The sequence below is a fragment of the Corvus kubaryi genome, unplaced genomic scaffold (assembly GCF_017639235.1).
Source record: "Corvus kubaryi isolate FWS band 111438036 unplaced genomic scaffold, C.kubaryi_AGA036_p1.0 split3-73, whole genome shotgun sequence".
In the NCBI taxonomy this organism is placed as follows: Eukaryota; Metazoa; Chordata; class Aves; order Passeriformes; family Corvidae; genus Corvus; species Corvus kubaryi.
The window spans coordinates 24,897,144-24,911,620 of NW_024582091.1; the positions used below are offsets into that span (position 1 = coordinate 24,897,144).

The 14,477-nt window shown below is 40.7% G+C and overlaps 1 protein-coding gene across 1 annotated transcript in view; it reads right to left on the minus strand.

Annotated features, from left to right (window-relative positions):
* Positions 1 to 7,474: 7,474 nt before the first annotated feature.
* The window catches only part of SEC63 (SEC63 homolog, protein translocation regulator), a 58,968-nt gene continuing 51,965 nt past the window's right edge, over positions 7,475 to 14,477 (minus strand). Inside the window, exons 18-21 of the mRNA XM_042016595.1 lie at positions 14,220 to 14,321; positions 10,142 to 10,240; positions 9,158 to 9,262; positions 7,475 to 8,591 (exon numbers count right to left, since the gene is read on the minus strand). Coding sequence (XP_041872529.1) covers positions 8,448 to 8,591; positions 9,158 to 9,262; positions 10,142 to 10,240; positions 14,220 to 14,321 — 450 coding nt within the window. The 3' untranslated portion in view covers positions 7,475 to 8,447. The remainder of the gene's footprint in view (positions 8,592 to 9,157; positions 9,263 to 10,141; positions 10,241 to 14,219; positions 14,322 to 14,477) is intronic.

Consider the following 14,477-nt stretch of genomic DNA (forward strand, 5'->3'; position numbering starts at 1 on the left):
CCCCAGAACCAAAACATACTTCCCAGTGGTATTCTGAGCTAGCTGATTAATTGCTCACATGCTAACCTTCAGAAATCATATTGTGGTTATTATAAAACTAATCTTAGTAGTGATATCTTTCAAATAAAAGGCTTAATTTTAGGGTTTTCTTCCTATTTTCCCTCCTCTGCTATTTTGACACGTACATCATTTTTGAGGCTGGCATGATGTGCATACCAAAAAGCCTTGCCTGTGTCTAACAAGCTGAACTATTTTGTTATTGCCTAGCCTGCAACCTCGCATCTACAGAGACCTGGCTTACAAAGGCTGGTGTCAGCTTCCACATCAGTGCTGCTGTAATGTTTAACACTGAGCACTTACATAAAGACTCAAAGCAGCATGGTGATTAATTGCTCACTCCTGCAAGTCTCCCAGGCTCACATTTGACCAAGAGGTCTGTGCTTCCCCTTCAAGAGACAGTGGGGTTTGAAGAATATCACTCTATTTTGTGTTTTAATGGGCTTTTAGCAGCGAGCATGGAAGATGCTGTGCTGGGCAGTGCTGTCCAGGAGTGTGCGGGGAGCTGGAGCTGACCCACAGCTGCTGCTGGGCACCGACACCCCAATGACATCCCACAGGCATCACTCAAGGCATCAGATTTGGAAGAAGAGGTTAGAGGCACACTATGCAGGGATAATGTCAGCATTGATGTTGCAAGGCAGCAATGGACTGGACAAACTAAGCTGCTTTCATCCCAATTATTTCTCTTCTGTCTTCTACTTTTACTGAGCTCATAACAAAGATGATCCCCCTGACCTTGCCAGCCATCCCTCTCTCTCCTTGTCTCATTGCACCCACAGTGCTCCATGCAGCACCCTGCCTGTTGCTCTGTGCCTGGCAGAGCCAGCTCCAGGGTCACCACACATAATTGTGCCAGTGCCCAGCCACCCCCATCTCACACTCCCTTTCCAGGAGACAATCCTTCACATGGTGGGGGCCATTATCCTGAATTCCATGGCTACCAGGCAAGAACAACAATGGGGAGAAGAGGTTCTTCATTCATCTAAAAGAGCCTGACCCCTCCTGTGGCTGGTTCTCAGGATGGAGATGGCCTGGGGAACAAGCAGGTGACATAGACCACTTGCACCCCACTGCGAGGTCCAGCCCCAGCTGCCCTGCCTGATCACCTCCAAGTCTTACAAGCTTGCTGAGAGGTGGGACAGAAGAAGAATGAAGAGCCCATGTATAGTCATCCCCGTATTTCAAATAATCAGTGATTTTTAGTGTACAAACTATAGATTAAATATGAATTCAAATGTAAAATATAATGGGGCAGCTTTTCATCTTCTGAATTAACTCCTCAGTCCCGACTGAAAGAAGGAGGTAAAAAAAATAAAAAAGAGATCAAATACACCTAACAAATCTACATCAGGAGGGAACCATAAAAAGATACAACCAAGATAAAACCTTATGTGGGGAAGTTAACTGCGAAGAGCAAATCCTCATAACTTCAGGAAGAAATACCTGTATGCAGCAGTCCCTTCTGCCCCGGGATGTTAAAGAGAGCTAATGATGTAAATGAGGTTGCTCAAATCGCCTTGTGCTGGGAGGCTGACACCCACTGCCTTGTATGTGAGGCCAAGACAGCAACAGGCTCTCTGGAATCAGACTTGATCCAGAGGGACCTGCACAGCTGGGCCATATGGGTGGACCAACAGCTGGCTGCAAAATGAAGTAAGAGCTGTCTTATTTCAAGGGACCAAACTGATTGTCACCTGGGCCTCCAAATCTCACCACCCTGTTATGGTCTGTGTCTATTTCACAGCCATTATAACCTAATCTCAGCCAGTGTGATTTACACATAGTCATTAATGGAGCTTCAGTGGTGAGGAAATTGGTCATTCAATTTGAGTTTAATTTACTGCACATGCATGCATTAGGAAGCACAAATTCCATCGCTGTGATCTGGGCACAGAGAAAGGGTTGTGTGCTGGCAAGGAAAAAACAAAACACCCAGTAAACAATTCACCACTGGCCTTTCCCATCTCCCGCTCTGCAAGTGTCTCCTCAATGGGAGGATGACACCCAAATAAACCTGGACATCTCAGTTTGGATGCTTGGAGGTGGAAGGCAAAGTCTCACTGTCACTGCTATCCTGTTCCCCAGCTGCAGGAAGCATCAGCCTGGCATATTGGTGAGTATGGCCTCATTCTGATCCCTGCTTATATTTGGGGTGTGTATCCATCAGAGAGGGCAGAATGGGTTAATGGAATTCAATGCTACAGGGTATAAAGGCTACAAAAGATGCTGTATCTGTGGCATACACATGAACAATTCCAGTGAAGGAAAACCATGCCTGAAAACCAGGACAACCTTTCACAGTGTCATAGGTTAGCAAGCTAAGTCTCGGAAGTAATGTTCTTCTTACAGCTTCCTCTGGGACTTGACAGAACCTATCAGCTGGCCAGTTTGAATACGCACAATTCTTTAAGCCACTTAAAGTTGTGACCGCCTCTGTGATGCACACTTAAGAACAGACTAACCCCCCCCAGAGCTCTCTCTCTCGTTTCCGGTGCTGGGACAGGTGGTTGAGGGCCCTGTGGGGGGGCCAGTGGGCCCAGCCCAGGCCCTGCTTGGGCCAGGTCGGGCCAGGCCACGGCCATCCTGGAGCCGATGGACCTGTTCCACCCATGGAACCCCCCCCCACTGCCCTGCTGTGGGCAGCCAGAGCGGCTCGGCTCCGTCCCCTCTCCACTGCCATAAGCCACATTCCAGCTGCAAGGCCTAGGTGAGATTAACCCTTTTAGTGCTGTGAAGAACTAAAAACATGAGGGAAGAGAAAGAGATGCTTAAAGCTGAAATTCTGTTGTAAAGCTACGATATGTCAGAGTATCCCGTTGTAACTTCATGAAGATATGGGGGGTGGAGTGTTCAGTTCAACTTGTGAGCAAAAGCACCTGCGCTGAGATAGGCAGATGCTGACGCAGCTGTAATTTCATGAGAAGTTTGAACAGGGAGAGATGGAAGCGATGAGTACTTTTGCTCCAAATGGGAAAGGAGAGAACCTCAGTTCCTAGAGATGCTCCCAGAGATAGTACTAACGATGAAGATGAGGAAGACCCTTTGCTCCCAGGGAAGGAGAAGGGCCTTTGTTTTTGTTTCTGAACGGCTCTGCCTTAGAATTGTACCCCAAAAACCTTCAAGAGTGGACCCTTGAAAGCAGTTGTAGGAAAAGCTGCAAGTTGGGGGAAAGGACTCACATGCGAGCAGAGAGACTCCTCTTCCTAAATGGACTGAACAATATTTGGAAGTGGGCGGCTGTCTCGTTGTGATAATGTTTTCATAGCATGAGCAAGAAGAGACTTCTCTTTCTAAATGGACTGAACAAGGTTATTATGGAAGTGGTAACAGACTGAAGATCTTAAGGGTTGTCTTTTTACATTGTCAGTGGGAGAAGGGAGGAAGGTGGGGTGAGGAGAAGAGTTCTGAAGGTGTGGTATAATTTTTTTTCCCTTTCTTTTAGGTCTGTTAATAAACTTCTTTATATTCTTTCAAGTTTGGTGCCTGCTTTGTATTTCTCCTAATTCTTATCTCACAGCAGATAAACAGTAATGAGTATTTTGGACCAAACCACTACACACAGCAAAAGCAGCATTGCATTTTCAGCTACCTTAAGTTAAAGGCGGCCTCATACCAGGCTGGACTTTGGAGCACCTAATAACCACACCCCAGCAAAGCCAAAAGCAATGCCTGGGTAATCCTCACTGGCCCATGTGGGACCAGGAGCGTCCCAGAGGCATTGGGGCTCTTCCAGCTCAGGGACTATCCTGCAGGAGATACCTACTAGATGTCCAGCTCTTCCAGGGTTTCTCCCCAGAATGCCTCCATGCCATGAAGCATCTAGCTATGTTGCTTGCATAAAAAGAAAACACTCACACCTGATTTTAAAGTAAAGGTGGATAAATTTAAAACAGTTGCTCAAGGTGGTCCATGCAGTCTCTTTTGTGCTGTTAAATTCCACACATGCAATGTAAATGTAACATCTTCCCTGTTTAATGGTTAGAGCATATATGTGGCTTACACACAGTGAAAGGCTGAAAACTATTCAGTGCTTCCTGATTCAGCACACATTAGAAATCAACTTCTAGGTAAGAGTGTATGCAATTTGGCTTCAAAATAATATCATAAGCTTTACAATCCATTGTGCTAACTAGATTTATTAATACGTTTCATTGCCAGTAATAGTTCTATTATTGAACTGAATGAAAAATATAAACAATTTTGGCACAAAATTTTTTCTACCAACTCGATAGTGTCTGCATCGGCTCAAGCTGCATCTTAAAACAAAAGATCATGGTGTGAAAGAAACTAGGTGCAACCATGAATATCAATAGATGCAGTGTGAACAAATTTGATATCTCAGCTAGAGTTCAATACTGAACACAAGCCACCCAGTTCCCCCTTCTCTGCCTTCTCAACAAGCACCTGCTTTAATCCAGCACCTGGGTGCTCTGCCAAGCCCTCAACAAACCCTAAGAAAAGAGATTTTAAAGATGCTGCTGCCAGGGGCATTTTTACATGTTTGTCTGCACATCATTTAAAACCTGAGTGATCACAGCGTGCTGTGGGTGCCCACAAGGCTCCCCAGCTACCCCGTAAATCACCTCTTCATGGTAGGGGCATCCCCACGGTGGAACCACCTCATGTACCTCCCTTTGCAGAGCTTAAAACACAGCTGAAGTGCAGGTACCTTCACAACGACCATCTTACACAAACACTTTCCCAAAAACTATTGCAAAGCAATGTTTAAAGCTCAAAATGGACTCATTCACACCTCAATTACAGCTAAGAAAGGAAGCTCTGCCTTCCCCACGTTTGTATTTTAAAATAATTTAATAACAATAGTATAATAATTCCAATATTAAAATGGGTTACCTTCAGCAGGTTTTAAATGGTCAGCAAGGGGGTTGGGGGAAAACAAATCACAGAAAACACAGAAATTGGGGCGGGGGAGAGTGCCTATGTAACAATAGTTTATTGAAAAGAAAAAAAATAGATCAAAGAAACTTCCATCTAAGCCTTCTTCCCCTCCAGACAGGGGGAGCACAAAACTAAACCTACAGCTCAAATTACGATAGGTATCCCCTGGAAAAATCCGTGGGTTTCCTGAAGAAATCCATGCCCCTGCCTCCCCCTGCTGATCGCGGCCGGGAACTGCGCCTGCTCCTTAAGAAAAGCCCCTTCTCTTCCACTACAGCTCAAGGGTTTTCCCACTCACACACACTTGCCAGTTATTTAACTACTTAATTTACTACTAATCAACCATTGTCAACGTTTGGTGGGAGGAGGAGGCAGAATTTTAAATCGTGTTACACAAAATACCCATGAGAAAATCTCATTTTTGTAACTTCTTTCTTTTAGCTACACTTACCTACTTCAACAAGCAGCATTTATCAGCCCTAAATCTAATTCATGGTGCCTCCCTCTATAACTGCAGTCACAGCACCCTGCACCCATCCTTGAGCTGGGCCAGGAGGAGCAGGGCCAGTTGCACTGCATCACCCTCCTCGCTGCCCAGCCAAGTCCCATTTTTACCCCTTGGAAGTGCTACAAGCCCTGAAGGTATTTGCACCACCTCTGGTTTGGAAGGACGACCAGGGTCTGCAGTTGCCTCCTCTGGCCTAGAACAAGGGGCTACAAAAAGGAGCACGACAGCAAAAGGGCAGAAACAAATCTGTTCAGGCTGAAAGAGCAGTAGCTGCTTCCCAGTTTTGCTTGGGTCACTACTGCACAGGGAGTGCAGCAGGAAAGCAGCTTTTGTTTCCAGAACTTTTTTTTTGTTCTTCAGTTACTAGCCCAGAGTTTCAGAAGACTTAGGTAGAAAATTGGCTAAATTGCTTCCTAAATGCTATCAAAAAGTGAGGCTTACACAACAGTGAGTGCAAAACGCTGCTTCTTCCTGTAGTTTTACCCATCCTGGTACCTGTTATTCAGGAGGCAATTGATCTATGTTTGAATGACCATGCATACTGTTAACAAAAAATAGTTATTAATGGACACACCGTGCAACAGAAGACCAACAACTCAATAATGCTGGGAAGCTGCAGTTGAGTTGCTTTAATTGTGTGAAGCTCTTCTCCGTGGCCCCACTCTACATCTATCTTGGGAGGTGGTGTAAAGCCATGCACAACTACATAGCTGGTATTTCCATGAGAGAAAGTATCAGCATGTCTTTCTCACATTATCAAGATTTCCAATACCGCCAATTTTTCTCCTCACATTATTCTACAAAGTTACCTTGACTATACAAGGGACACACCTTTGAAGTATTAGATTTAGCCTTTGCTGGCTTGACAGAATTATCCCTGGTTTGCAGACTTAAAGTGTTATCCCAGCTGTCACCTTCAATCTTCAAGAAGAAACCAGTTCAGTATTCAGACCAGGGACATGATTTTTTTTTTTTTTTGTAAATAATTTCAATGCATTCACATCTTGCCAGTATATACCTTGACTGTTAACAGCAAAATTTAGGGATCAGTGGTCAGAGCACAAGCCCAACACATCCAGAATACTCTAATTATCAATTTTACCTCCTATCACCACTCCCCTACTTTTAACTACTGCAGACTTTCACTATGAGTTGTTCTGGCAGAACAATGTCATCTTAGCATTCAATTTGCCTACTTGCTTTAGAAAGAGTCACCAGACTCTTTATCATAATTTCTCTGATCAGTGCAGTATTTGGCTCAAAAGCCTACAGAATATAACTAGAGCTTCTGTGTTGTTATTTCTCTACTGTATTTTGCAAGTTAAAACTGGAGTTAAAAGGCATCAAGTGTACAAGCCATTTAATTTAAACCTAGCCTTCCTTCTTGAATTTGAACACCTGACACTTGGTTTACAAGTTTTCTTCTGCACAATGCACTTCAGAAGTACTTTGAAAGATACCATAACCCCATTAGAACATCTTCAAATTTTATTTGCATCTATTGTAATTACAAAGAATATAACAATATAAATCTGCACTTAAAGTGACAACCCTTTCTAACAAACAAGGTCACAAATTACTGTGCACCTAATTCTGGCTTTGGGCAATTTTTATAGGATGGAAATTTTCCTGCATGAGAATTTGTCACATTTTACAGCATTGTATTTTCATAGCTCAATACACAGGAACAGAAATATGTCTATTCCTACTTGCAGAACACTCGTAAGTATTTCTGAGGTATAGAAATGCAACATTTCATCTGTTTTATTGAGAGGAGGAAAAGGAAGAATCCATCCACGGCTTTTGTCAAGTCTCACAGAATACACTAAGCCCTGATGCTCTCCTCCCTGAATTTATTCTCGAATTAGACTTGATTATTTTTTCTTTAACAGGAGTAGGAAGAGAATCACTGTCTTGTTTACAACCTTGCAGAAGACTGGGGTAGGAAAAAAACCCAAACCAACAACTTCAGACAAAGATGCACGCTATTACAAATGCAAACAGCCATCCAATTGTCCAGTTTATTGATGGGAATTCAAAACTGATACAAAACATGCCCTCTCTGCACGTTGTATTTTACCCTTAAAATGTTTCTGACGCTGTCAGGTAGATTCAGAATTAAGAATATACTTCGGCTTTCAGCATGTACCTTTTATAAAGGTATTACACAAAAGCCACTAACATAACATGTGGTCCCAAAATTACTTAGAGACATTCTGTTTATCAAAAGACTCAGATCTCCTGCTGATCTGATGAAATAAAGGCTTAAAAATGTTTTAAGCCATTAATAAGTATCTTATGGCAGAGTCAAGAAAGTTTATGATTTCCATTATAATCTCGGGCATAAAAAGGCAACAGTCCTAAAAAAGCAGCCCTCCAGAATATATGGAATGTGGCAATGGATATGATGCCAATTTGTAATGATCAAGTTAAGTAAAACAGATTCTTAAAGCTATGAATGATGTGAGCAGTATCACAGCAAAATAGTTAATGAATACCACAGAACCAATCAAGTTTGAAAGTTGAGCAAATGTTGCTTCAATCAACAGAGATTTGTAATGTTAAATATACCAAAACATTTTCTAAAATAAATTCCTAATGCAGAAAAATTGATTGAAAGTTTGCTCCTAGCTAATAGTACCTTTTATTTAAATTGGACCCTAAACTGATCAGACAATACATAGCCCACACTTTTGGACATTTATAATAAAAAAGCTTTTATTTTCAATTGAAACAAATGCACCATCCTGCACTTTGAAGGCTATAATGAGCCATAAGCATATTCCAAGGTGTATCAACGATAACAGATTTGTTTCACCTCCACTGAGAAGTTACATAATGCACTCTTAATTGGTAAAGAAAATTTAAACTCAGCCTTCTCAAAGCTTCTGTACTGTGTTTCTTGGTTAATTGTACAAGTTCCACAGTCAGACCGAGAGCTTGCAGTGTGTGCAGATATTGTAGTCAATCAATAGTATGTTTAATCGTCATCTTCCTCCTCTTCCTCTTCCTCCTCAAAACTGTCTTCAAAGCCCTCACTGTCTTCCTGGTCCTCATCACCTTCTATTGCTGTATCCCATTGTGGGTGATTTTCTGGCACTGGTTTTGCTTCGTGAACTTCCAGCTGTAATTGGATAAGGAAAAAGAAGAGAGGGGAAAAACAGGTTACAGACAATAAACAGCAACTTGGGAAAACAAACAAATCCACACACCCAAAACAAACAAGCAAACCACAAAATAACAGTTAAAAAAACCAACCAAATAGCAAAACAAATCCCATCCCAATTCCCAAACCAAAAACAAAACCAGGAACTGCTTCCAGAAATAAGGCATGCCAGATTTTTCCCATTAACTGGATGAATCTAGGACTAAGGAAAGGCAGTGAAATAGCAAGGCAAACCTCAAGGTATAAAAAGCCACAGCCAACCCATACTGCAGGAACTGAATAAACATTAGAAAAACATGAATTAAAATACACACACACGGGAATTATCACAAATTTTAGTCCCGTTTAATCCATTATAAAACTACCACTACTGACATTAGGCAGAAACCACTTGCAAGTCCATCCTTCCCACTTGTTTTAAAATGAGGACAGGTTAATTCTTATAAACAGGACTTCTGGTTTTGTAATAACCATTTGGAGTAGCTTTTGATGTAATACAAATATATAACACAGTCAAACATCACCTTCAATGGTTTAATCTGGTCCAATCCCATATATGAATCCGATCTTAAATAAACTGTGTACTGATAGTTTCCAGGCTTGCCTGGTGCTGGGAACTTCAGCTCTACCTGCAAAAGAGATTTCATACTGTAAGTTCTTACTGCTTTCAAATGACACATTGAAACAAGTACCTGAGTCTTCCAATGAACAATAAACACTACTACAGAATAATAGAAAGTTTTCGTTTCTTACTAGGGACACTTCTTTGAAGATCTCTATGTAATAAAACACCTGCAGAAGAGAGTCACAATACCCAGACACAATACCTCCCACAAAAGCTGAATAATCACTGAGTCACTCAATCATTGATTTTTTTCCTGAATTAGGCCAAGTAAGTACATTAAGTACACAATTTCACCCTGCTGTATGCTAAACCTCAAAAACCCAAACAAGTTAAAATATTTAGTCTGCTAAAAGTATTATCTTAACTCTGCTGTTATTTGAAATTGAACATAATATCTAGTTTGGAAGAACAAATACATTAGGTCCTAATTTTTCAGAAAAGTAGCAAGAAGAACACTGCCAAAGGTTACAGGTTCAGTAAAGTCTATAAGAGCCAAAGCTAATTAATTTGTAACAGTCTCTGCTGTACAGAAAGAAAACACTTAATATTTCTAATGATTTGAATAAATTCAGGAATTTCACTGTGTATGAATACTGGTTTTCATCATCTTTTGATATCAGGGGAAAAAAAAAAAGCCAACATATTCCACAAAGAAACTTCAAAGTTGTCTTAAATTACTTTTTCTTTCTCCACTATCAATTTTCACAGTTAAAAGGAACTTCTCTACTTTTATCAGCAGAATAAAATTTGTTTTCCATCTTAAGAGATAAGTACAAAAAAAATTAAAATCGACATGTATTTGCATACCATAGACCATATTTGCATACCATACTTCAACGGAGTTCTGTAATACCCCAAAAAGAAAACACTCCAAGTACTTTACCTCTTCTTTATCTTTTAGTGTACAAACGTGATATGGCATACATATTAACATCTGCTCCTTCCGATCTGCAATATACAGCCACCACCATTCTTGCTTTTCCTTTCATAAAGGGAAAAAAAAAACAAAAGTAAAAAACCACCAGGATTACTGAAGTCATAGAAAAAGATGGTCTTTGTAATACAGACAGAAAGGAAAAGTTTGTGTCTGGTGGCTTTTTTAAACTCTTGGATGTGCATGAATAAAATACATGGTGTATACTGCACACTAAAAGCAAACAGGTTATCACAAGTGACTTCTGGTCTCCAAAGGCTTCATTCCATGTATTCAACTTAAGTTACCCTGTGGGACATGGAACCATCCTGAAGAATTGTGTCCACTAAGGATTAATGAGCAACTTAAAGATAAAACAACCTTAGGTCCTTCAACAGAAATCCAACCTGGATAAAAAGCTGAGCATATAAAGCAAGGAAAGTGTAAAGACAGATAAAGAACTCTTCACAGAAGAGTCTTTTTCAGGCAAGTATGCCCTGTCCCACTGCTCCCCCATCCCCCAGAAATTAAAATGACATTTGAACACACAGAGATTTCACTTCAAGGAAGTGACTCAGTATCAGTCAATATTGATTTGTATTTGTAAAGGATGCCCAACAACTGTCCCCTATCACACACAGTTGGGAAGCAAATGCTGTTAACATACAGAATTTGAAGAATTTTTGTCTCTACTGGAAGAGTTAAAAGTTCAGTAGTTTTAGATTTTTTTAACACTGCAGAAGCCAGTGTTTGGTGATCTGAGATTTAAATCATGCATGTTTAAAAATTTAAAAAGCCAAATTAACTTCTTTTTTCTTTTGAAGTGACTAATTATTATGCTATCACAATCTCACTGAAATATTCAACTATTTACAACAGCAAAACACTCACACCAACAACTAAAAACACCAATTAGCACTCCTGAGTCCCATGACAGAGAAATGTAAAATTATCTGAACATGTTAAATGCCCATTTTGAAGTGTATAAAAGCAAAAGCATCACAGTGAAGCAACAGCATTCCCTTGTGTTTTTGGAACGGGCACAGAGAATAGGATAAAAACCTATTCATATACTATTTAGGACCAGAATGTGTAGAATTCTAAATCCTTTTTAACTATTCCAAGTGATTTTCTTTAAGAAAAAACATCCCATGTGATTACAAGGCATAAGTTACTTTATCTTTAAGTTTCCACAGTAAATATATTGTCAATCTTCTTGACAGCAGTAGCAAAGAAGACTCTTATGCAGTCAAAGTGTTTATTTCGTAGCCAAGAGGCCTCTAGGAATAGAAAGATGAACAGTATAAATAGCACAGATGAACAAGAGCTACAGAAGCAAGATCCATTACAGAAATGTCTAATCACCATTTTAAGCCTATAAGGACTGTGACCATAATAAAAAGGACCTGCAGTTGTATCAATATGTCATTTTTGATTTTACCAAAACACTGTGCTGACTTACTATACATTGTTCTTAAAAAACAATAAAAATTCCTTGCCCTTGAGAGTGATGGAAACAGACAAAGATCAAAACCATCAAGTGGCTTTTCACAAAAGCTAGTAAAAATAACAGCCAAGTGGGGAAGCAATATCAGTGCTAATGATAATCACTGATCTAATGCTCAAAGGATGCTACAGAGTTAACTCTTTGGAAGTAAAGCTCCTGACCCCAAAGTGCCATCACTTTTTTACAGAAAGGACAATTGTGCAGGACTGTCATTTTCGTCTTGCTTATTGGGTGGAATTTAAAGTTTATGCCTGTGAGAATCTGGCAAACTAACAGGCAAGTGGGCAAAATGCCCTTTAACAGATGGGTGCAAGGTTTGGCATGCCAGGGAACCAGTATGTTCATGAAATTGGAACACCAAGGCCAGTTTCTACCTAAAAAATGTCAAAACTACAATCTGTGCGGTTTCTGGATCCATGGATGCAGGAGCAGAAGATAATTATTTAGGAACCTGCATACATTAAAGACATCTCTGGCAGAGCAATCAACTGCCCCAAAACTCGGATGAAACAGCATTAAGGCTGCCACCTGAGAACAGGTGTATTATGCTCAGCTACCCTCAAACATCTGTATATTCTGGAATACAGCATTTTATCTCTATTTTTGTATCTCTGAACTGGCCATGACCACAGTACAAATAATACTCTAAATAATAGATGGAACAAAACCAAACCAGAGTACAATGGATTTTGTTCTTCAGATGTAGCAGATCAACTCTATCTGAACATGCTCCAACCACAGCTACAGCACTAAATACAGCTGCATTCAACTTTTACGAAATCAGTGAAGAAAAGCTGGACAATTTACAACTGCAGTACCATGAGAGGATATGTGTGTATCTTTCAAGTTCAAGCATTCAGATCAGCCCTAGATTTCTTTTTAGCAGCAAGCTGTATTTAGGTTTTATCATAAAACCCATATGTAGCTTGGTTACACACAGCTGAAGCTTATGCAGCTTTATACAGAGTAAGTATAAGCAAAGTCTCTGAAGGGACCCTCACCTCAGTAAAAGAGAAATACAAATAGTCAGCACCCCTGAGGCACTGGGCATGGTGCTTATTGTCTGTGAGCTTCAACTGATGACCAAAGCCAGCTGCCTTCGCAGCAAGGAGGTATCAAGACTCTGCAGCACATGTGACATGATCTAAGGCAGTCAGAAGAGCAGAATGCCAGTACACCTTTCCATGTTATGCTGGTGTACTGCTGGAAGCTGTATTGAGAGATGGGAGCGCACCTAACTGCCAGGAAAATACAGCTTTAAGTGCAGCCATTACAAAGCTAGGTGTCAGCTAAGGCCTTCAGGAAGACAATTTATTTGCCCTCTGGGACCTTAGCAACAACTCCTGCTTCCCACAATTTGCTTTTTAATGCTGCTAGCAGGTAAAACAAGCAGGAACAATGTGATCACAAGCATGTGGACAGTGGAGTATGTTTGCACATGCAACAAGCTGTACAAGGTATAGACATAAAGAGCCCTGGGGATTGAGAAGAAGGAGCAAATATACACAGCACCTTCCTTTTTAAGTCATGCTTTACTCTTCTTTCCCACCTTAGTTGTCTTCTTTAAACCACAAGAGAAAGAACAAGCCTTGCATCCCACCCCCCTTATTGGAGATAGACAACAACAGAGAAGAGATCCTAGATTAGTTCCTTAGACTGCAAGGAAGCAAAGGAAACCTCTGAACCATTGGCCAGGAAAGAAAACGTGGCCAAATACTCCTTCCTCCTGGTTCCAATCTGGTCACCCCCAAGGACTTAACTTATTTGCTCAGAGAACAAACCCTCCACTTGGACAAATCCCATCTTTTTCATAGTTCCACTGCTGTTACAGAGTTCTCAGACAACTACTGAGTGGCTAGCTGCTAATGCAAGTAAAAACTGGTATCTCAGAACATACTTTCAACACCAAAGGCTGCTGTAAAGACACCTCAGCCCATACTGAGTCACCACTCTCAAATACATCCCTTCCCCTGATACTCATCCACATCTGAACTTATATTTTCGAGCTCTATAGCAAAGACTGTTCCACAGCTGGCTTCTGCCACTTCCAGACTATGCTGTGGTGTAAAGAGACAGCTTTGCCAACCAACCCCATCTTCCACAGCTGCACACTGTGCAGCCACCACACTGCTATGTTCAGAAGTCAGCCAGCAAGCCAAAACTATCCGCTGATCCAAATGAGTCTCAAACTCTCCGGTCGTTACTCATAACACAGGAGGGGTCAGGACCTCCCCCAGTCACAGGCACTTGGAGTTAGATGTAGAGTTAAAAACACCCCAACATTTCACCTTACGTTTTATACAGGTTTGCAAGTCTCTGGGAACTGGGTAGAAAAAATAATGAAGAAAAAGCTTTTAGAAAAGTATCTGAAAGTGTTTAATTTTGTAAGTTAAGACTTTATAAAATTAATACTAGATCTTTTTTCCAAGCATGAAGCTTTTTAAAAAGCCCAATATTTACAGTAAAAATACAAAAAGATCAATTAATTTATATTATTATTAATTTTCATGTTTCACAACTGTAATGTTTTTTATTACTGACCTCAGGAAAAAAAAGACTGTAAACAGGATGTGTTATCTTTGACTTCGTTTCAAGAAGGGCTCGTTCCTTTCTCTGTATACTTTGCTGTAATTCTTGCCACTCCTGTCAAAGATAAGGTTAAAGAATTACTGTGCACTAACCATCTTTTGCATTAAAGACAGAAAATGGGCCATGAAAATGGAACATGTGACAAGCTCTTGTGCAATACTAAACATCATAAAGGGAAAAAGCAGATCCGTGGGGCTCACACACATTCTT